This window comes from Chanodichthys erythropterus, chromosome 2 (genome assembly GCF_024489055.1).
Source record: "Chanodichthys erythropterus isolate Z2021 chromosome 2, ASM2448905v1, whole genome shotgun sequence".
NCBI lineage: Eukaryota > Metazoa > Chordata > Actinopteri > Cypriniformes > Xenocyprididae > Chanodichthys > Chanodichthys erythropterus.
In genome coordinates, this window is record NC_090222.1 from 7,215,141 (window position 1) to 7,238,249 (window position 23,109).

General features: G+C 38.6%; 1 protein-coding gene across 1 annotated transcript in view; it reads left to right on the forward strand.

Annotated features, from left to right (window-relative positions):
• Window positions 1–1,604: 1,604 nt before the first annotated feature.
• The window catches only part of LOC137028977 (doublecortin domain-containing protein 2-like), a 35,720-nt gene continuing 14,215 nt past the window's right edge, over window positions 1,605–23,109 (forward strand). The window contains exons 1-6 of the mRNA XM_067398465.1: window positions 1,605–2,429; window positions 14,507–14,802; window positions 16,580–16,631; window positions 21,089–21,165; window positions 21,949–22,083; window positions 22,952–23,101. Coding sequence (XP_067254566.1) covers window positions 1,605–2,429; window positions 14,507–14,802; window positions 16,580–16,631; window positions 21,089–21,165; window positions 21,949–22,083; window positions 22,952–23,101 — 1,535 coding nt within the window. The remainder of the gene's footprint in view (window positions 2,430–14,506; window positions 14,803–16,579; window positions 16,632–21,088; window positions 21,166–21,948; window positions 22,084–22,951; window positions 23,102–23,109) is intronic.

Here is a 23,109-nt window from a genome sequence, read left to right on the forward strand (position 1 = left end):
GCGCCGGCCGGAAGGCTCCCCGGCCTGAGTCGGGCGGTGGGGGTATGTGGCGAGGGGGGTGTGGTTCATCGAGGTCTGCAGCGGGAGAGAGCATCGGGAGATCTTTGGTGAGTGAGCGAGTTAAATGTAAATCACGAACACCTGTTTCTCGTTTCAGTAATTGGCGCGGAGACAGGTTAAAACGCCGTGAGAAGCAGGAGTCGGTGAGAGAGAGGGGGACTGCTGACTGAGCCGCTGGTGCACGACACGTTGGAGTGAAGCCCTTTGTGGATTGTATATGCCGTGACCAGAGTGAAGCCCTTTGTGGATTGTAAATGCCGTGACTGGAGTGAAGCCCTTTGTGGATCGTATATGCCGTGACTGGAGTGAAGCCCTTTGTGGTTTATTTTGTTTTGTGCCTTGCACAGTTTTTGGTTTTACGTTTCTGAATTTTGAAATAAAGCTCAGTCAGCAGTTAACCGCCGACCCTGTCCCCTTCCTTCCTACACTAACGAACATTGTTTGTACTACACCCTCTTATTTCATGTAGTTACAGGGTAAATAATCACTGATCACCGTTAAATTCAGATATCCCCTTCCTCTCGTTCCAGCGGCCCTGGAAAATCTCCGTGGTGCCACTGTGTTCACGAAGTTGGACTTCCGCAGCGCGTATAACCTCATCCGGATACGTGAGGGGGACGAGTGGAAGACCGCCTTCATTACTCCTACTGGCCACTATGAGAACCTCATGATGCCGTATGGCCTGGTCAACGCCCCCTCCATATTCCAGGACTTCATTCATGAGGTGCTCCGGGAGTTTCTCCATCGCTTCATCCTAGTATACATCGTTGACATACTCATCTACTCCCGGAGCCAGGTCGAACATCGCACACACGTTGCGGAGGTCCTCACCCACCTTCGTCAGTTCCACCTGTTCCTCAAAGCAGAAAAGTGCTCCTTCCATCAGCCTACAGATACATCACCGACCACAGTGGCATCCTTATGGACGAGAGGAAGGTGGAATCCATCACAACCTGGCCAGAACCCTCAACCATTAAAGAATTACAACGTTTCCTTGGATTTGCAAACTTTTATCGCCGGTTTATCAAAGACTACAGCTCCATCACCCATCCTCTCACCAGTCTCCTCAGAAATAAGCCCAGGTCTCTGTCCTGGAATCCAGCAGTCACCAACGCCTTCAGCCGCCTCAAGGAAGCCTTCACCACCGCTCCCTTACTCGTCCACCCCGATCCAGAGCTGCCCTTCATCATAGAGGTGGACGCCTCTACCACCGGAGTGGGAGCGGTGTTGTCACAGCAGCAGGGGAAGCCAAGTAGACTCCACCCATGCGCCTTCTCCTTCCGCAAGCTCAGCCCGGCGGAAGTCAACTACGACATCAGTGACAGGGAACTCCTCGCTGTAAAGCTTGCTCTGGAAGAGTGGAGGCATTGGCTGGAGGGAGCCAAACATGCGTTCCTGGTTCTGACAGATCACAAAAACCTAGGATATCTCTGTGCTGCCAAAAGATTGGGCCATGTTCTTCTCCCGGTTTAATGTTCTTCAGTCAAACGGGCAGACGGAAAGGAAGGTCCAGGAGATCGGCCACTTCCTCCGTACCTTCTGTCATGACCACCAGGACTCTTGGAAGCAGTTTTTGGGTTGGACCGAGTACGCCCAGAGCTCTCTCCGGCAGTCGACTACAGGACTCACTCCATTCCAGTGCATACATCGGCTACCAACCCCCACTGTTCTCCTGGACCGGGGAACCATCTAACGTTCCGGCAGTGGATTACTGGTTCCGAGAGAGCGAGAGGGTCTGGGATTCAGCTTACCACCAGCTGCAACAAGCCCTGCGCAGATGCAGGATGACAGCGTACCTGCGACGCTCCAACACCCCTGTCTTCCAGCCCGGACAGAAGGTATGGCTGTCGACATGGGACATCAGACTGCCTCTGCCCTGCAAGAAGCTGAGTCCCAGGTTCATTGGCCCGTTCCCCATCGTCAAGCAGATCAACCCGGTCACATACCAACTCCAACTTCTACAAGGGTATCGTATTCACCCATCTTTCCACGTCTCACTCCTCAAGCCTTTTCACCCTTCTGTTCTCTCCACAGGACCTGACGTGACTCCCACCGAACCCCCCCTTCCACTCATCCTGGAAGACGGTGCAGCATACGAGGTCCACGAGATCTTGGACTCCCGGTGTCGTGGTGGGCAGCTGGAGTACTTGGTCGATTGGGAAGGATATGGCCCTGAGGAACGCTCCTGGGTTCCAAGAAACGACATCCTTGATCCCAACTTACTTCAAACTTTCCATGACAGTCACCCTGATAGACCGGCACCGCAGGGAAGAGGACGACCACCACGGCATCGGGGTCGTGGAGGGGGGGGTACTGTCACAGACACGTCAGGTTCCAACATCCACCCATCACAGTGCACGCCATTCATTGTGAGGTGTACAATACTGTAATTTCTTTTTTACATTGCAATCTAACGGTTATTTTTCTTAAATGAGACCAATGATGTATGCAGCCTTCAAAGGGTGCAGCCCCTGAATTGAGACACAGCCATTGTTGAAAAATCTCTCGGCTTCCGTATCCTGAATGAAACGCATTGATGGGCGTGCTCTTTCTCTTGCTCTGGGTGATGTGTGTGTGCACGCTTATCAGTGAGAAGTGCCTATACAAGGAATTCTGCCTTTTGTTACGTAATAAAGGGCCATACTAGAAAAAACTCTCTGAAACCGGAAGTAGTTATTTGGCACAGAGATACTCCGTCATACGTCCAACTCGTGTTTTGAAACTGTGGCCATGTTTAGCATGAGAATCCAACTCTTTAACAGTGTAAATAATGCATGAAACAGCATTATGCCCTAACCCTAACTCCCCCTTAATTTTAAATTAATTTCTGTTCTTTACTCTCTTGTATAAGTTTATAGCAGATGTGAGAGCAGTGGTGTGAACAGTGATTGACAGTCAATAATCTGAAGTGATTCCCTGAGGTTTTGCTATAAATCAAAAAGCTCATTTGATGAGAGAGAATAACAACCCCACCTGGTTATTTTTAGTGGAATCAAATGAAACAAGTTCACAGTACTACCGTCATTTTCGTAAAGAACACAATGTCATGTTTGGAAGAATGATGTGTACTATAGTATCAGTAGTAAGTTTGAGGCTGGATCCTCTTACTCATTTCTATTACTTTTGGAAATGTGGAGAACTTTCTCTTCAGTAAACTCTACTCTGATTAAACTATAGCTTCAAGACTCCTGGTCTTTGTTGTGCATATTCGTCTCTTTACGGGGTCAAGCTAGGGCACGTTGTGGTTGTGGTTTACTATTGGTAGATCCTATATGTGTGACAGGTTTCCCACCCTCACGCCAGTAAACGTCATCAGAGAAGAGAAGAGATGTTGCTGCAAGAAGGAGGGAAAGTTATTTTGATTACAGATTACGGGCAGACATGAATTAAAAAAAAAAAAAAAACATTTTTGTTAAGATATGTATAATAGGAGGACAGGAATGACTCTTACACTGGTGAACATTTACAGCAGAACTTTGACTGCTATTATTTGTGTTTCATTTGAATCAATTGTCTTCTTCACTGGTAAATCAATTGACTAAATCATTCTAATGTCCAAAAAAGTATATTTACTGAATGTTTAAATTAGAGAGAGGAATCATAAGTTGTTTCTGAAGAGTAAACATGATTGTAGGTGTATTGTATGGAAAGCAGTATGTGCTGACAGTGTCCGCTCAGATAGTGTCGTCTCACGCTCGTGTTGTCAAAGAGCTCCAATTATGAAGCACTTTGGGCTACACAAGGACGCGGTGTAAACGCAGCCATTACTACAGCCAATAAACAACAGCAATTACCCATAATTTCCTGTCATGTTGCAGTGGTTGAATCTAAAAGCATATTTGCGAAGGACAAAAACAAGTGCAAAGCCCCCCACATCGTTCTCTGTTCCTCTCATGAACACACAGCTTTACATTAGCACACATAACATTTAATTGACAAACTGAGCACATAATGTAAGTTGTTGTTTTTCTTTCGTACTCAGATTTGATGCATATTAAGTTACATTTTCAGCCTTTTGTGTTCTCTAATGGTAAGTAAATGAAAACAAGCATGTGAATTAAATTGGTTGTATCATAATTGAATCCCAATGTTAGAAAATGGCTCAGGTTTATTTTCAACAAGATTTCTGATCTTTTAAAGCTGATCTGAACAGTTTGAGCGACACATGTAAATGATGACAGAACGATCATTTCTGTGTGATTAATAGGCCTAATGCAGATATCAGGGCTTTAATAATGTCAGGGCTTTAGCCTACATTAAACCAGCTAAATCCTTGTCAAAGGCTTTAAGTCATCTGATGTTGAGCTGATGGACAGCTCATCACCAAATATCATGGTTGATTATTAATCAAAATAACATGTAGCCTATTCTAAATTGCTAAACTTGACCAAATCGACCGGCCTTATCATTAGACTGAGCTACTCCATTCCATCTCTGTAGTTTGATATAGTGCGCCATCTTGTGGTCAATGATAATAATGCAGTGCTTACTAAGTTTTAAATTGCAAGATGATCTAAAATCGACATCAAGACATTATATAGACGATATTATTAATATCCCAAACATATCATTAAATATGTATTGGTAAATGCAGAAAATAAAACAATATGTGAAGACGTGAATATGAAACATTAATGAACGTACAGCAAATACAGTAGCAGCCTTAACAGAAGACAGTAGAGCATAGTGAGCACTAGAAATGTTACAGGGAAACAGTCTGATGTTCCTCCACAGACCCCACACATGGGGTAAAAGGCTCCCCATCATGGGGAAAAGGTGCACAGTATTGATACAAATACTTTAGCTCATGGGCGAGGCTAGCCTTTTTTTAGGGGTGCTTCAGCAGAGTAAGAAATGTTGTTATTCTAAGGTTAAATAATGTCCAAAACATACTCCGTAGTTTGTGGTTTAAAATGTGTGGTAAGGATGAAAATGAAAACATCCCCCTTAGCAAATGGTGTCATCCTCTTCTCTTCTTCTACTTCTCCTCTGTACCTGCACCGCTCAGCACGACCGTCATCCAGCGTGAAACACACGCAGAATGAGAACCCGTTATGTAGTGTTGTGAATCAACTAAGTTTTTTTTTTTTTTTTTTTTTTTTTTTTTTTTAAGACATTAGAAACAAAGTCTGGAGTATTTGTGAACATACATTCAAAAACATTTACTTACAATTTAAGACATTTTTGAACACAATTTCCAAAACAAGTCCTAAAAAATCTCATCACAACAGTCTGAAAATATTGGCACAATCATGGATTTAAGTTCAGTCGGTTTGATTTTGCAGTGCTTCAAAAATGTGCATTTAACAATACCACATACACCACCCATTTACCAGATTAGTTTTAAAAAATAATATTTTAAGAGAATGGTAGAGTCCACACCACAACGATGATGGCAAAGAAAAACAATATTGCTGGAATCACTTTTTAAACAATTTTCTTCCAGCTGATGAACAACAAACATTGATAACCCATCAGATTTGACCAAATTTAAAGCGCTCAAACATTCCGTTTTAATATGTGGAATTTTCTGGGATATTTTCTGATTTGAAACGATTGGTATTGTAACAAGCGCTAAACAAATAAATGTGAATTAAGTTGAAATTCACAAAAACCTGACTGATTACATTAAAAATTGCAAACATTTTGTGTATTACAAGTTTTCTAAAATGTTATGTTAGGCAATTGAGGCGTTATCTAATTAAATATGCGCTAATTTGCATACATTTCTAGAACAAAAATCTGAATATTGAATGAAGTCAGGTTCAAAATGCTTGTTTAATTTTTCGGACATATTAAATTAAAAGGTTTTTAGAGAGGGAATTTTGGATATCTCCTTTTATCATAAATCAGAAAATACTATCAGCAGCCAGAAAAAAAAAAAAAAAAAAAAAAAAAAATCACAATTTTTTTAGGAATAAACTGTTGTACAAAATCCGGCAAATTACTGTATATCAACAAATCCCTCTGTAAAAACCTTCAGAATATAGCTAGATAGGAATAGAACTAAAGTTTGGTGTATGTAAGTTCTGCTGAAGTGGAGATTTCTGACTCAGAGCAGGAGAAAAAACTCACTTTGAGAAAGCGGCCTTTAAAGATATTTACTGTAATTGAAATCTATAGATGAAAATAGATAGTATAAAACATACACTTAAAATTGTATTTTGGCTGTTTTCTTTCCACCAGTCTAAAAAAACACTTTATGAAAAGCCAAAAAGTGTAAAATCTCAAAATTGACAGGTGCCTGAAAAAACAGTGTTTTTGCCTGTAGTGTCAACCCTTAAGCGCTTGTGCTCCCGTGGAATCTGCGTGGATTTCTCAGTAACAGACAGTATCGAGAGAACAAGCAGCACTGTTTTTCAGCCGTTTTCCTCTGTGAACATGCGCTTAATGGATGGCTAACAAATTCGTTGCTTTTTGGAGTTTTCAGATTTAAAAACATTTAAAATGTCTAGAGATAGAGCTACATTCATCCTGCGGTAACAATATTTTGGCGTGAGGCCTCATGCGCTCGCACACTTGGCACAGCTCTTGGGACGGTTCTGTCGGACACAGTAATTAATATGATTAGTCTTTTGCTTGACTACGTTATCAAACAGCTAATAATGTGTTGCTAATATTACACATGTAACGAAATGTAGCGGTTATTAATCAATTTATGGATGAAATATGAATATAATAATTCATAAGGTTATGAATAAATTATGATTCATATATCGACCCAACGGGGAATTAAACATATATCGTGAATCAATTACAACGAAATATAATCAATTACATATATGATTAGTTCTGGTTTAATAATTATTTAGAGAAACTCTTCGTTTGTCCAGCAAACTAAGTCCCTCACAGAATATTATAAACAAAGTTGTCTGGCCATGAAAACAACCTGCTATTATAACATCAAAGCATAAAACGATCGAAAAACGTTAAAGTGACTTGGGTTTTCAGCTGAAAGAACAAACAGAACAATCGAGCATGAATAACGTTTTAATATATGCAAACTACGAATACAGAGGTTATACATCTAAATATATATACAAGAAAATACACACCTATGTACAAGAATAGAAGTAGAGAAGGAAAGAGAGAAGGCAAGTAGCAAACTCACAACCAGTCCTAAGCCAGCACGGAAATCAGTTTCATCATCTAAGATTGAGAAACGGCAGTATACTTGCATTGGTTGCGTGTGTCGAATTTCAGGTTAGCGCTGGTGCAGTTCGTTGGCTTCCTCCGTTCAGCGGGAAGGTTTGAACTGAGGACGAGAGTGAGTTTCGCTGGAAGATGGCGATCCCGAAGCTGAGCGCGATGACAGCGCGTGGTCACCGGAGGGGTCCGGGAAAAACGTGCACGAGATGCTCGTGAGACAATCGGGGGAGAACACACGAAATTGTGCGTCTTTGCTTTTATGACAGATAAGCCGACACACCTCCTTGAGGTGGGGTAGCCAATAACATGGGTGCAAAGTTGGCGGGGAAAGCTTTCCCATTGTTTGGCCTCACGACTTAATCCAATGATTTATGACTACCAGATCAGATCTCCAAACGGAGTGTGTTCTTCACAGTATCATTAAACACATAGAAAAATACATTTGTCCGTTTGGTGACATGTCTCAATGAATAGCTCGAGTCCGGAGCTTTGAAACGAGATCAAACTCGATAGGTCAGAAAGGCATAGGAGAGAAGTTATGGTTTACAGACAAAATTATATCATTAAAAATGCACACTAGCACAAATACACTCATTTAAACACTAGGAAACATGCATACGCCCTAAAATATATGAAATATATATTTCAGCATAGTGGTGCTATATATATATATATATATATATATATATATATATATATATATATATATATATATATATATATATATATATATGCAGTTAAAAGTGTATGTTTGTGTGTTTCTGTATGTGTGTCTGTGTGTGTGTGTTTTTGTGTGTGCCAGTGTGTGTGGGTGCTGGAATGTGGATCTGGCCCGTAGTCCACATGAGGGGCCCCTTTGATGTCCTAAGAGCAAGGAAATTGGGCCTGCTGTGTTAACTCGGAGGGCCACAAAGGTGTCAAGTGGGCTCATCTTTAGTAGACAGTTCGGAGCCGATTTAGTGATTAAGAAACAAAGTTCATCAGGTTAAAAGCGTTCTGGAAACTCCAAAGTTTATTGATTATCCTGATACGTGTGCATACGCTACACACAAACCATGTTTCCGTTCTTCATCTCAGAGTCAGACAGCTGCCTTCTAACAATCATATCCTTACAAATGCTTTGAACATCAGTGGAAAAATATAGTTTCATGAGTTCACACTTACAAATAAGTCAGGTAAATTAATTGGTAAACGTATTTGGCGTGCTGTCCGGGGAGAGGGCTCCGAGCTCGGTAATCGGCCCGAACACAGAGTACCCCCCCTCCCAGTGTCAGGGTTCTGTCACTTCAGTCTTGCTTATTTCTTGGTTTTGTGACAGAGCTCTGACACTCCCGTTCTTGTCGTGTTTTTGTGTGAGCGTACGGTCTCGAGGGTTCTCGGGGCTGTGCGCTCTCTTGTCTGCGTGCCTTGTTTCATGTTGGGAGCGTGGCGTTCGGATCCCGGCACTCGTGTCTAGTTTGGTTTCGGTTTCGTGTCGGGATTCGGACACTCGCGCTCCCAGTCCTGTCTTTGCTGTGAGCGCACGGTCGAGTGTTCTTTCACTTGCCGTGCGTTCTTGTCTCCTGTTTTGTCTCTTGTATTGTCATGTTGTGTAGCACGCGGTTATTTCCACCTGCCGCGTGCTTTCATGTTGTTTTTGTCTTGTGTTGTGTAGCACGCAGTCTGTGTTTCACGGGCTGCGTGCTCTGTTGTCTTGTTTTGTGTGAACACGTGGCTTATGAGTTTTCATAGTCACGTGTTCATGTCTCGTTTTGTGTAAGCACATGGCTTGTGATTTGTCTTCATTGGCCATGTGCTTGTGTCTTTGTTTTGTTTGGTGTGAGCACATGGCTTCCCAGCTAACACACGACGTAACAGTTACGTAATGTATTCGTACTTTTTGGTAATGTCATGACTTACTAACTGACAACGTAACTACGACGTCGCATGCCAGTAATTTCATTACCTTCAGATTACCATCTCACAACGTCGTCAGTACGTTCTCCTAACGTTATAAGATTACCAAGAACGTTCCAGATACGTCCTCTATTCGTAATATATTGGTAATTCCATGACTTACTAGTAACGTAACTACAACGTTGTATGCCCGTAATAATATTACCATCAAATTACCATATCACAACGTCGTCAGTACGTTCTCCAAACGTTACAAGATTACCAAGGACGTTCCAGATACGTCCTCTATTCGTAATATAATGGTCATTCCATGACTTACTGGCAACGTAGCAGCAACGTCATGTGCTCGTAATTTCATTACCATCATTTACACATTCTTTATATGTTATTATTACCAGAATTTGCAATATAAAACGTGTAATTAAATGTCAGACACAAGACTGAAATGTCCCCTTAAGAAAAAAAGGTTTCTTTTCACCAAATCAGAGTATGGATGACTGTTTTTTATATATAGTGACGTGACATACAGCGCGCGCCTCCACAAATGTAGTGCGCGCGTGCCCACAGTATGTTGATAAGAGTGTAAAGTTAATTTTTCTGAGAGAAGAATTTATTTTTCCGAGGTGACAACGAATAAATGGCTTTTATAAAAATGTATAAAGTTAACTTTGGAAAGACGCAAAACCTTTTTTTATTGTTATGTTTACGTTAGTGCAGGTGGCCGTTAGAGTTGCCATGGCAACCGGGAAAACATTCAAGCTGCTGGAGAGGACAGCGTCGACGTTTCTCCGTGTTTCTCGTCAGTTTTATAGCAATAAAGTTCAACAACTGCGTCAGATTGGTTAAGTAACATTACCCACAGTCTACTTTAAGTACTTTTGTTAATATTTTTACCTTTGTGATTTCCTTGATCGTCTGAAATATATGTTATGCAAAATGTTACATTAGCATAGCATGTTTTTAATGATACTGAGAGCAAAACGTCTTGAATGCTTTTATTTTATGTTTCGCTGTAGGCTATATGTTTTTATTTATAGTTTGAGTGTATTTCATTATTTTTATTTGGAGTTTTATTCATGTTCTGTGTGTTTTTCAAAATAAATGAATTGAATTAATTTCGAGTCTGCATTCATCGTTCACAGCTGTTGGAATAGCCTTTACATTAGTTTGGGCAAATGAGGACATAAATTAGGTTAAACTACTGCATGTCCGCCCATAGAAAAATAAATAAAAATAAGAATTACCAACTGATGACCAACACACAACTATTGATACACAACGTTGCCACGACGTCGCAGTTACTAACTGGCAACGTCACAAAGTTACGTTGTTGCGACGTATAGGCACCTTTCACTTTTCCGGTTGCCTTACGTCGCCAAGACGAAAGTTTGGTCACCAAATTACGTTGCAGTTACGTAACAGTCACGTATTTTGGTTAGCTGGGTTGTCATGTGTTTCTTTGTGCCATGTGCTCTCGTCTATTGTCTTGACCCCGCCCACCTTGTTATCTCATTATTGGTTGATTTGCCCCACCTGTCCTCCCTTGTTACCTGCCTCCTATTTATTCTCCTTGTGTTTGCAGTCCTGGGCTGGTTCGTTGTCGTAATTTGTCATATTTTCCCTGGTGTTTTAGTCAAGCCAAGTCAAGTCAAGTCATGTCTTGTTTTTTGTTAAGTCTGTTTTCCCCCACGGGGTAGTTTTTGTTGTGTTTTTGTTTTATTTTTTATTATTAATAAAAAGCCCTTCCTTCCCTGCATTTGAGTCCTCGCTCCTTCCCTAAACCTGACACCCCCTCCCCCCCTCCTTTTAGATTACATGAAGTAATCCAGAGAGTGTGAGGAGACGGGGTGGTGGAGGGATTCTGGAAACTGTCGAGGATCCTTGGGTGAGTTTGACTGTGATTATACAGGACTGAACTCATGCCGATTGGGTAGATACGTTGATTACAGATTGTTGACAGCTGGTTGAGATGACGTAATGATTAAGATGATGTAATGATTGGGTATCTTATTTGACTTGTTCCTCCTGAACTACGTTTATAAAACATCATTTATTATAACAGCATAATAAACATCATAGACTCGCTATATTGCTAAATCTACACAATTTTTCATATCAACAGAAAATATACCAGGATAACCTGACTTCTCTCGAGACTCTCCTGCTTCAGAGCACTCATGGTTAATGATATGCTAAATCCCACTGGCACGTTGTCTTGATTGGTTACAAAGTAGTCTGTGACGTCACAAACACCAGCGATTTCAAACCGCGATTTTTTTTTTTTCCATGCAGTTTTAAACATAAAATTCTCAGCAATGGTGTTGACTTATAAATTTGCACATGGTTTGTCTTAATGCATATTAAAAACACCACATAGACATATAAACAACACTAAAAACCTGATTTTCACCACAGGGGGTCTTTAACAAATTTTCAAAAAAAAAAACTTTTCAAAACATCCCTCCCTCTAGTTTTTTCACAAATCACAACCTGGGTAGAACGTTGACTCTGTGAAAATAGCATAACCAAACTCAGTATATTTAATAGTTGCCATATCAACACTATATAGAGAAAAAATGACAGATTTGAAAAATCTTTGTAAGATATCACCCCATATTTATTTAACCAGCAAAAGTAAATTTCTTACTGAAGTTAATGTTTCATCATAGTTTTTTAGTGTTTATTTAAAATGAGACAAATTTGTTATTATTTGAATCCCCAATTTGTTGTTTAGCAGTTTAGATATTTCTTTAATACTTGGCTAACTAGCAGAAGACACTAGCCAGGTTTAAATCCCAGATGTACAGGTGGGGCACGTAACTGCGTTACAATGTGGCCCACTATTAACTATGCTATTCTATGAGGTTATCAATGTAATTCACATTATTATTACTTTTATGATTTTTATTGAGAAACCATGAGAAACAGGAAGAGAAAGACTGAGAGTAAATGTTCAGAGTTCAAAAATGATTATTTCAATAACTTTAAAGCATTAATTCTGGTTCAACACAAAGCCATCGCCATGAATCTTGGATGCAACCAACAGTTAAATATTGATGAAGTGTTTTTGAGAATCGATACAATATTGCCAAACCAAATATTGCAATATTAAAGTGTATCTATATTTTCTTACACCCCCAGGCCAGTGCAACATAAAATAAAGAGTACCTCCTAAATTCTGTACAAAAGAAGACTTATAAATACTCTTGTTATTTTTGCATCTATTCTTTTACTCCTGTGTTTTGCTGTCATTCATGGGTTACAGTATCAGTTGGACACTACAGCAAGTGATAACTGATTAACTGATACAATTAAAATAACCAATACAATTAAAATACAACCAATCAGCCATGAGTTTGAATCATCATTGATTCAGTTGAATCAATAGATTGTAGATGAAAAAGTATGAAATTACCAACGCTATCTCACGACCAATTCTTACTTATTCTACGAGGTGGCTATTTCGTATAAATTCATACGACCTCACTCGTGCAAATTCGTACGATTTGTCTAAACCCCAGTGACGGTTAGGTTTAGGGGCGGGGTTTGGGGTAGGTCATTCGTATGAATTCATACGAATTTGTCAACTCGTAAAATACATACGATTTAGCAAAAAACGTATGAATTAGTACGAGTGAGGTCGTATGAATTCATACGATTTAGCCACCTCGTAAAATACGTACGAATTGCCGTGAGATCGGGTTGAAATTACTCACCCTCAAGGCATTTCAAACCTGTGGGACCCTTTTTTTTTTTCCTGTGGAGCACCACAATTATTAGCTAAAATTATTAAAACATTTCTTGCATTTCACTCTGGATAAGAGCAACTGCTAAAAGCTTAAATGCAATATGAATTTTAGCATATGTATATAATGGATAACACTTGTTCTTCACAGAAAAATGCTGTTCCCAAACCTGTGTGGAGAGATGCACTAATTAACCAAATTTCCAAGGCTGCTTTCCCTTGGCACAAATCTTGCAGTGGTCAAGGCATTTAACACACAGTTGTTATGCAACACACCAAACAAACATGTTTTTTGTTCCAAGATATAACTAGGTAAGAGCAATGGAGGGTTGTACTTGCACATTAATTCCTTGGTGTCCAATTAGGCTGAATGGAGACTCTGTTTTACTCTATTGAATGTGGTATACATCCACATCCAAAAGTGGTCATACATTAATGTCTGGATATAAAAGCTGATTTAGCAGTAAATGGTTATATACTGTATAACATACATATTGTAATTTTAAATTTACTAAAATACACTCAGTATGGCAAGCCAATGGTAAGTATGCTAAAACTAACTGAGCTTGCACATACTATGGCCTAACTTTGACCGTAACTATTCATTAGGTACTTGTATGTATTCTGCTAAAAACAAATTTTTTTTTGTTCTTTAGTATTTTTTTTTTCTTTTTTCAAATAATTTCATGATATATTAAAGTACTCATGGCAACAAATGAAAATACATTAATTAAATAAATAAAAAAATGTAGGCACTACTATGTATTTTGTATGTTACTAGTCACATTTTTTTTTTATCTTAGTAAGATTTTTAATTGAATTGTAAAATGGTTATAAGAAATATTACTAAAATTTACAAATGTTTATTATTGGGATTAAGTGTTTCATTCATGGGCACTATATCTAATAAATATAAAAAGTACTATCAAACAGGATACCTGTGACTATTGGAATGACTTCTACGAAACTCAGTAACTTTATTATGTACTATATTAGTCAGAGGTGTACAGAGATCTCCATAATTCATTGACAAAAATGTGCAGTTTGTAAAATATGAAACTTGTCTCTGACTACCAATTGAATAAATATAGTGTCAAATAAAGTTACTGGTGAACTTGGAAAAAAAATAGTCACTTTTGGAATATTAATTGCACAAGTAGCTACTACCAATATAGCAGATTGTTTTAAGGTAGATTGCTAAATGTTAAAACGGCTTGCCATATATAATGCCGAGTCTCTTGAGTTAGTGCAGGGTGGTATCAGCGGGCTTAAAGATTGTAATGTCACTATAGAAACCGCTGGAAAGAACACAAGAGTTACCATGACCATTGCGGACAGGCATTTAGTGCGCGAGATGCCTGCGTGTCCGCTTCACGTGCGCTGTAACGCCGCTATTCAGCATCTTTCTGTTTAGTCTGCGCTTTACATCTTTATAGCATCATGATATGAACATCCCGTTTGAAAGTTTTATTTGCGGAAATTCCACACGAATTTTCCCCCACATATGTTTGTTTGCTTACTGTTGCGTAACAGAATGTTGATGTGTTGATCAAACATGCATGTCGCTTCGATCATGAGGATTATATGCACTGTGGCACTACAATGGAGATATAACAGCATTGCGCTATAACTTCTTTCTTTTTATAACTTTCACCTTTTGTGGCCATGAGTGTGGAGAAGCCAAACTTTCTGTCTCAACCTGAAGTGAAAAATATATATTTATATCGGAATGGGGATCCGTATTACGAGCCCAGGCGTTTGGTGATCAACGCGAAGAGGGTTTCGACCTTCGACACGCTGCTGCGGGAGGTGACTGGTGGAGTCCGGGCTCCGTTTGGAGCTGTGAGGAACATTTACACGCCCAAAGCGGGACATCGGATAGACTCACTGGAGCACCTGAGAAGCGGAGAACAGTATGTGGCTGCTGGACGAGAGAAGTTCAAGAAGATAGAGTAAGTCTATCTATCTATCTAATCTATCTAATCTATCTAATCTATCTAATCTATCTATCTATCTATCTATCTATCTATCTATCTATCTATCTATCTATCTATCTATCTATCTATCTATCTATCTATCTATCATAAACAAACGTTCTTTTCGGTAACGTTTAGCCTATAGAACGTTCAAAGTTATCTGGTCTTTAATAATGTTATCAAAGCGTTAGGACAAAAACTGGATGTTTTCAACGTTCCGAGAAAATTCAGAAATAGCATTTTCATAACTTATTAATATAAACATTAGCAAAACGTTCTTACAATATATTTTTGTTAGCTGGAGAGTTGGCCATAATCGCGATCACGGAGAGATCAGTTATCAAGGAACATTCTCAGAACTTTGACAAACGTTTTGGCAATGTTCTCTCAACGTTATGATCAAACATTCTTCCAGTAATGTTAGTCTTTCATAATGTTCTCAAAATGTTAGCATAAAAACACTTTTTAGGCTTATACATCGTTCATGAAAGCATAGGCGCCGATTTTTCTGCCGGTGGGTGCCAAGTGCCCCACATCAACCCTTCCCCATTACATCCATATTATATTATAGATAATCCGGGATCGATTTCTGTGTTCCCTAATGGTCTCATGGAAGCATTTTTGTTAATAGAATCAGATGTCCAGTCGTGCTCTAATTATCAGAGGATTAGATTTTTCCCCTCATAAAGTTAAAAGAAGTTCATTAATGTTTGTATATCAAGAGCAGGGACATGTTTGTGTGCACGTTGTTATTTCCCTGGAAAGAAGAGAGCGATAGATTGACGCGCATGTCTAAAGACTAACTTACACGAGCCACAACGCATGATTTAAAAAAAAAAAAAAAAAAAACGACACGTTTCAGCGTTAGTTCCCTTATTTAACTCAAATCAACGTCAACTTGATATTTTATTTGCATTATATCCGTGCAGCAATATGACAATTTCGACCCAAAAGCACATTCTTTTCACGAGTGTTGTCGCGAGTCATGTCGCTGATATCTGATGCAAGAAGAGTTTTGAGCGCGCGCATGTATCTGATCGAGAGCAGAGCCATTTGTGCTTGCGCATCTATTGGATGCGCTCTCAATATTTGCCATTAAATATCGCCATATAAACGGATAGAGATGTTTAAATGAAGCCTTTTCAATCCGATTGAGTCATCCGATTGTATTATTTTTGTGCAGGTAAATGTATCATATCTTAACCTTGCCTGATCAAACCTAAATATGCCATGAGGACATGTACACTACCAGTCACACATTTACACATACATAAACTGATTCTTTATTTTACATATTTTACAGTGGCAGCAAAGTTACGAAAACTCTGTCATAGCACAAATGAAAGTCTGGGAATGATGCAGTGATCAAAACGGGGCACAAATGAAAACTGCAGAGAGAGAGAGAGAGTAAACATTTATCAACCAACTTCATGAAGTGCATCCTGGGATGCACTTTTAGAATGAAAGTTGTATGGTGGACAAATGATGATGTTTTGCCTTCACTTTCTGATCCAACTCATTAATTTTAACCAAATTAAAATTTTAGTTTCATAAAGTTGTAATAAAAATATAGATAACTAATTTCACATATTTAAGCATGAACGTTTAGATCAAACACACATTTTAACTTTCATTAATTAAATGTTTTACTATAGCTGTTTTATGGCAACTAATAGGAACTTCACAAAATCTGCAAATAATCTTTTACTTTGCATTGTGAAAGAGGGGGAAAGTAATTCAACTTACTTTCTAGTTATTTACAGATAGGAACCAGGAAGAAAAGAACGCTTCAGCCCAATGGAGTGGTAAGGACAAATATTTACACTTTATTTGTACAGCTGAAATCTGTGTATGTGTATACATAATGAATACAAGCTCAACTCCTATATAAAACACTGCTGATCCCATTAATTAAGAACAGAGCACAAACATTCAGTGTATAGCAGTCAGTCACTACACTGTTAATGGATTCAGCTGGGTATATAAGTTCATCCACGTGTCCCTGAGGACTACTGTAGCTATGTACCAGAACACTAAAGACCCCTGTAGATTTAGACATTGCAAACAAAGCAAATGATTTAAGAACATGTTTTTCAAAACACAATCTTTTTTTCAAGGTATATGTTTAAAGGAAAAGCAGCATGCAGGTCCCTTCACACGTATGTCTGGACCATTATTGTGCTAGTTCAGCATATCGCACCTGCTTTTAACATTCAAGAAAAACTACCTAAGCGAGGTGTAATGTTTAGACACACACCGTCTGCGTTGTCGTCTGGGAAGAATCACTTTGTTGTCGGCTCATTTGGCAATGAATTATTAACCTGTGAATTATTATCCACCTCCTTGGATGCATATTTAAGTCAATGGCTCTGACCCAATGCACAAACAAAGCTCTGAGACGATCTGAATGACACTTCATATACTCCCGCTGTACTCAAGACTAGTTACAGAAGGGAATGAAAAGAAAGACTGAAAAAGAGCACAGGGACTTTACAACAGTCTTAAAATTTTATGAACTCTCTAAGGCAAAGAGAGTGAGTATCATCACACCTGCTCAGAGCCCACTTTATTATTGCGGTGAACTAAATGGCTGTTGCCTTGGTAATTGGAGATACAATGTCCTAATCATCATTAGGCAAGATTGAACAGGCCAATTTATTTACGATGAGGGCCACACTTTGTTCCTACTGGCTCCTGATTGTCTCAATTAGAGCGGCTGCTTTGGCCTGGCAGCGGCCCAAAGACTCACCGTCCCTCTGCTATTTACACAAGTGCCTGTGGGGTTACCAGGGGATACGGCAGGGGCCCGAGAGACACTGAAACACTAGATGAGAGCAGTTGTCTGTCTGTGTTTGGGTTGAACTGAGCAAGGCCCTCACTTAAACACACTGGTTAATCGAACTTGCATCTGACCTTGACAGACAGTGAGCAGCTCTCACATTTCACGTTTTGAGGCCGTGTTTTCTACTGTCTGCTCAATGCAGTTTCCTATTTAATTTCTTAGATTCAATTGTAAAATGTAAAAAAAAAAAAAAAAAAACAGATTCAACATTAGCTATCAGTTACAAAAGCTGATAAACCAGTACAGTTGTGTTTCTGCTATAGGGTAGTGGACTTATCATTTTTATTTTAACCACCCTATCCTCCTGGGACCCAGGAATAGACTTTTTTTCCCCTGTAGTGGACATTATATTTTAGTGAATTTCTCTGACAACATACGTTTTAAGTCTAGTTGTCTTGTAAAGAGCACATTCAGGGCTTTTCAGAGATACCAAATGTTTGGAAGTTTCTCAGTGACAACTGCCTCTCCTTGGTATTTAAATATGGCTTACATTAATGTAGCAATCAAATTTAACATTCTTTTGGAAATATGATAATATTTTGTAATTAGCATTTAAATTTGACAAATTTTCAAATTATTTGACATAAATCAACATCCCAGGAAAACGTTATGGGGTTTAAAATTAAAATATGACTTTTTGTTTTACGAAACAGGACAATTTCATACATGTCCACTGTAGAAGACACCAGGACTTAAAGCGTGTTTATTAGGCATTTTGAGAGACACAACAAGTGAATAGGGAAAGAAATTATATTTCAATATTCCTATGAAATATTCAATATTATTATGAAAATATTGCCAATTATTACCCCCATTATTACACTTCTTTCTTCATTAAATGTTGCCTCAAGAACATATTAATATGCAAATTAGATACATTGTATAGCAGGGTTTTTCCTGGCTCAAAATGAGTTGGAGGTGGTGAAATCCTGACCGCGAAAGAAGCAAACACTTTTTTAAAGCATGTAACGCACTCATTATACAGAATAATGAATATTAATATATAAGCACGGAGAAAAATGACAACAAACTCCCAAGCACAAGGGAGAAATGCAAAAGAATATTTAAAAGGCCTAATAATACTTAGATTACGTTTACGAGCACTGCAGTCTCATGATAAACGAGTGTGTGCATACACCATTCTGGTTCATGTTTGGTGCAGGAGAGTGTGTGAAATATGTCTATAAAAACTTTAAACACGAATACTTTATTCTGTATATGAGCTATGAGCCACATGGCTGGTGTTGTTAAACTCATCGCGGAGCTCCGTGCTGAAACCGATCATGCGCGCTCCATGTGTAACAATTGTATTTTCATGTGTTCGTATTCAAACTCCAGTTCTAACCGCATCGCGGGCAAAATACAAACAACACTCATGTGCTGCTGTGGTGAGGGAAACATACACACGGCTCGCATGTCCGAATGCAGAGGTGAATGAACAGCACTTTTGAGACATTTGAATTCTCCGCTGTAATGCGATCTCATGCAAACATTTTTTCCATTTGTGCTGGTAGATTACAGCAAAACAAACCACATGCACCCAAACTTCTGCTCTGGTCATGTCACAGGAAAACGCATTTGGATTGAATGAGCTTTATGTCATCAATAAATGCAGAGAAGCATCAGAAACAGTTGATGTCAGCATGTTCGACCAGTCCATACTGGAGCCAATCAGCACTCCAGATCTTGATGGTAGTACACGATGACGTCAGATTTTGTAACGTTGCTCTGACTTTGCTTTTCAAACTGGAAGACAGAAATTGCTCTGAAAAATGCAAAAATAACTAATTACAACTTTTAAATAAAATTAATGAGAACCTTTAGTGTTTTCAGTGATGTGCAGCCTATACATATCTGATCACAGCTCAAAAAATTTGTTCTGGGGTTTTATGACCCTATAAGCATGATGATATAATAACATATCACACTTAAGTAGGCTGCTTTTAAATGAATATTGAAAAAAAAGTTCATGCTCAAAGAATGTCCTGAGTGGCTCCGTTCGAGGCCAGCAAGTTGTAGGGCCGGAGTGAAAGTGATCTTTCTGGCCTGGAACCCCATTTTCTGCAGTGGTGGATGGGCGGAACTCTTCAAGAATGGACAAAGGCCAGGAACCAGAACCATGGTAAAGAGGTATCTAATTGCCTGTCTGAGTTTTGTCAACAATTTAACGGAGGTGGCCGTCTCATAAGTCTCTATGCAGGAAAAACCCTGTATAGATACATTGTATATAATGGGAAAACACTTGTGGCCGTTTTACACACATATTGCATAAAGCAAAATGGTATATCAAATAATTCCATTGAGTCCTGGTGTCCACTACAGAGGACATAGCATAACATATGAATAAAATAAATCAATAATTTTCAAAAATGTTATTTTTCTATTTTTCCTCATGCTCTAAGCGATGTAATGACATGAAAAAATTATAAAGATTTACTTTTTTTTCTGGTTTTCAGGAGGATATGAAACTTGTTAGTAAGTGTGTCTGGAGAAATACAATTCAGCATACTTTTTAACTATTGTTTTTTTTTTTTTTTCTTTCATCTTTCTTTAGTGTTTAATGTTGCTATTTGAACATGAAAAAGGTCTGCAAAGTTATAATGCACAAAGTCACTCCAAAGGGAGTTATTCTCTATATCAGTGTGCAATATTTCTGAATTGCCTGAAATGCCTTGATTGTAGTCTTGAGTTTTCTTCTGGGAATGTACACATCAAAATATTCCTCATTTAAAAATTCCCGTCCAAGGCACATGCGAGGCCTGGTTGAGTTGCGTTAGCAGTGTTGAAACTCACGGTTATGGTAATGGCCGAGACGTTTCCGAACACGCTCAAAGTGGTTGACCAATCACAAAACATTGGTCCAGCCAACCAATCAGAGCACATTGTGCTTTTCGGAAGGAGGGGCTTCACAGAGACTGGAACTAAAGTGAAAAAAGTGAAAGTGACATGTAAAGGCCAAGTATGGTATCCCACACTCAGGATTTGTACTCTGCATTTAAGCCATCCAAGTTAGTGCACACACATTAGGAGTAGTGAGTAGTGAACACACAAAGTAAACCATGGACACGTACACCAGGAGCAGTGGGCAGCCATTTTTGCTGTGGCACCCAGGAAGTGATTGGGGGTTAGGTGCCTTGCTCAAGGGAATTAATTTCCTGCCGGTATTGAGAATCGAGCCTGAAACCTTCAGGTTACCAGTCCAGTCCCCTAGAAGACTTGGAAGAGAAGAGCTGTGAAAAAATAATGTGTTTTTTGAACATTTAAGCATGAAAAACAGCAATTTAGTATATTTGACTTTTAAAACCTTTAACTTTTGATTAACTTTTTTAAAGGGAAACCAAACATGAATTCAGAGTACCATGAGTAGATTAATACTGTTATTGTGTGTGCCACACATTTAAGTCTTTTTCCTATGTGCAGTTGAAACCTGTTCCTCAGAGTCGTGTGATAGTGTCTGCCAGATTCCTCAAACCCATCAAAGAACCCTGTGCAATATTGTAAGTACTGTTTATTTCTTTATTTTATAGCCCTGAAATTTAGACACACTTCAATCCATAATTGTTTAGTCAGCATTACTGCAAACTTTTTAACCTCCTGGTTTCACAGACAGGTCTTAGATTAAGCCAGGATTAGTCCTTAGTTCAGTTAGGACATTTAAGTAACTTTTATAAATGTGCCTTAGAAAAAAACATTACTCTTGTGTATCTTGAGACAAAACTTTGGCACTGACATATTTTAAGATAAGCCAGTGCAAGTTGCTTTCCGTTAAAGCAGCTCAAACATGCATTTTCGTCTGGCACTAGGCTCAAGCCTTGTCTGTGAAACCGGGGATTAGTGTCTAAAAGAAGCATTTGTGTTGTGGGTTTTGTTTTTCTTTTCTTTTTTTTTTTTTCAGATTTAATCAAATATCTCTGTGGAGCACTTAAAAGCCTAAGCAGTTCACTCAAAAATGAAAATTCTGCCATTATTTATACTCTGTTGTTCCAAACCCATTATGCTGGTTTTTAGTCAATTTTTGGAGGAATTTTGCAGCTCTTTGCACAAATAAATAAATAATCAAACAGTAAGGAAGTTGGATGTTTGGGAAGAATTTTCATTTTGATGAACTATTCTTTTAAGCAACTAATGAACCAGCACTCTATATGCATGTATGAACTGTATGTGTTTATGTATTTATTTATGAATGGATGTACTGTATTCATTTTGTTTCTTTGTACATCTACAATGTTACAAATATACATTTGTAATATAAATGTAAATTTGTTTTTCTGTGTACTCAGTGTTGTGGCAAATGGAGATGTCCTGAATCCAGCGGTGAGGCTCCTGATTCCAAGCCGTGTGATTGGCCAGTTTGAGCGGATTCTGGAGATGATCACAGAGAAAATGGGCCTGCGAATTGTGGGGGGTGTGCGGAGGTGCATAAAAGTGAATTTAGTTTATATTAGTCAGAATTCATGTTCATGAAATGGCTTCTAAAGGTTTTTTGTTTTGTTTTTTTCCAGAAGGGAAAAAAAGTACTAGCTATTTTTTACCTAATGCTGCTGGCAGTTGCTCATTAAAGTCAGAGGTTGACTCTTGTGCACTTGTAAGAGTTTTTTAATTATTTATTTTTAAGAGAAGCTTCCTTACAGCAATTTAAAAAATGACATCATTTCAGATATTTCGGAAATCAGATCATAATTTACTTTCATTATTTTGCTTCTCTAGTACACTACCAGCTAACAGGGAGCATTCTCAGAACTATAGCTAATGTTCTGGGCAGGTTCTTGTTATGAACAAACATTTTTTTTCAGTAACGTTAATAGTCTTTAATTAAATGAATGGTCATTTAAAGTTATCTGGTCTTTAATAATGTTTTCAAAAAGTTAGCCAAAAAAATAAATAAAATATTTATACATCGTTCATGGAAAGTTTTTTTTTTTCCTTAAGCGTTTTGATTGTAAAAATGTAATGAAATGTTCCAGTAATGTTTGCAAAATGATAAAATGGAATGTTACTTAAACATCTGCATGACCAAGAAATGTTTTTAATTTTGAATGTTAACATTAACATTTTGAATGTTCAGACAACATTCAGAAATTGTTTTCATAACTTAATGGGAGGGAACATTAGCAAAACATTCTTAAAACATATTTTTTGTTAGATGGACTGTACAAGCCTGAAAAAACTTAATTAAAAGTCCTTTAGATGATAAGTGCCCTTTCCTCATTTGGGAAAAGAAAGCATTAATATGTCATCTAAGCAATATTTACTCAATTTAGCCTTTAACATCTTCTGTTGCAGCCTCTACACCTTTGAAGGGACTCCCGTTATGGATGGAAAGGAGTTAGAAAATGGACAGTTTTATGTTGCTGTTGGCCGAGACAAATTTAAAAAGCTTCCTTACGGTGACCTCCTATTCAATAAACCCATAGGAATAAAGCGAATGAACGGGTAAGAGA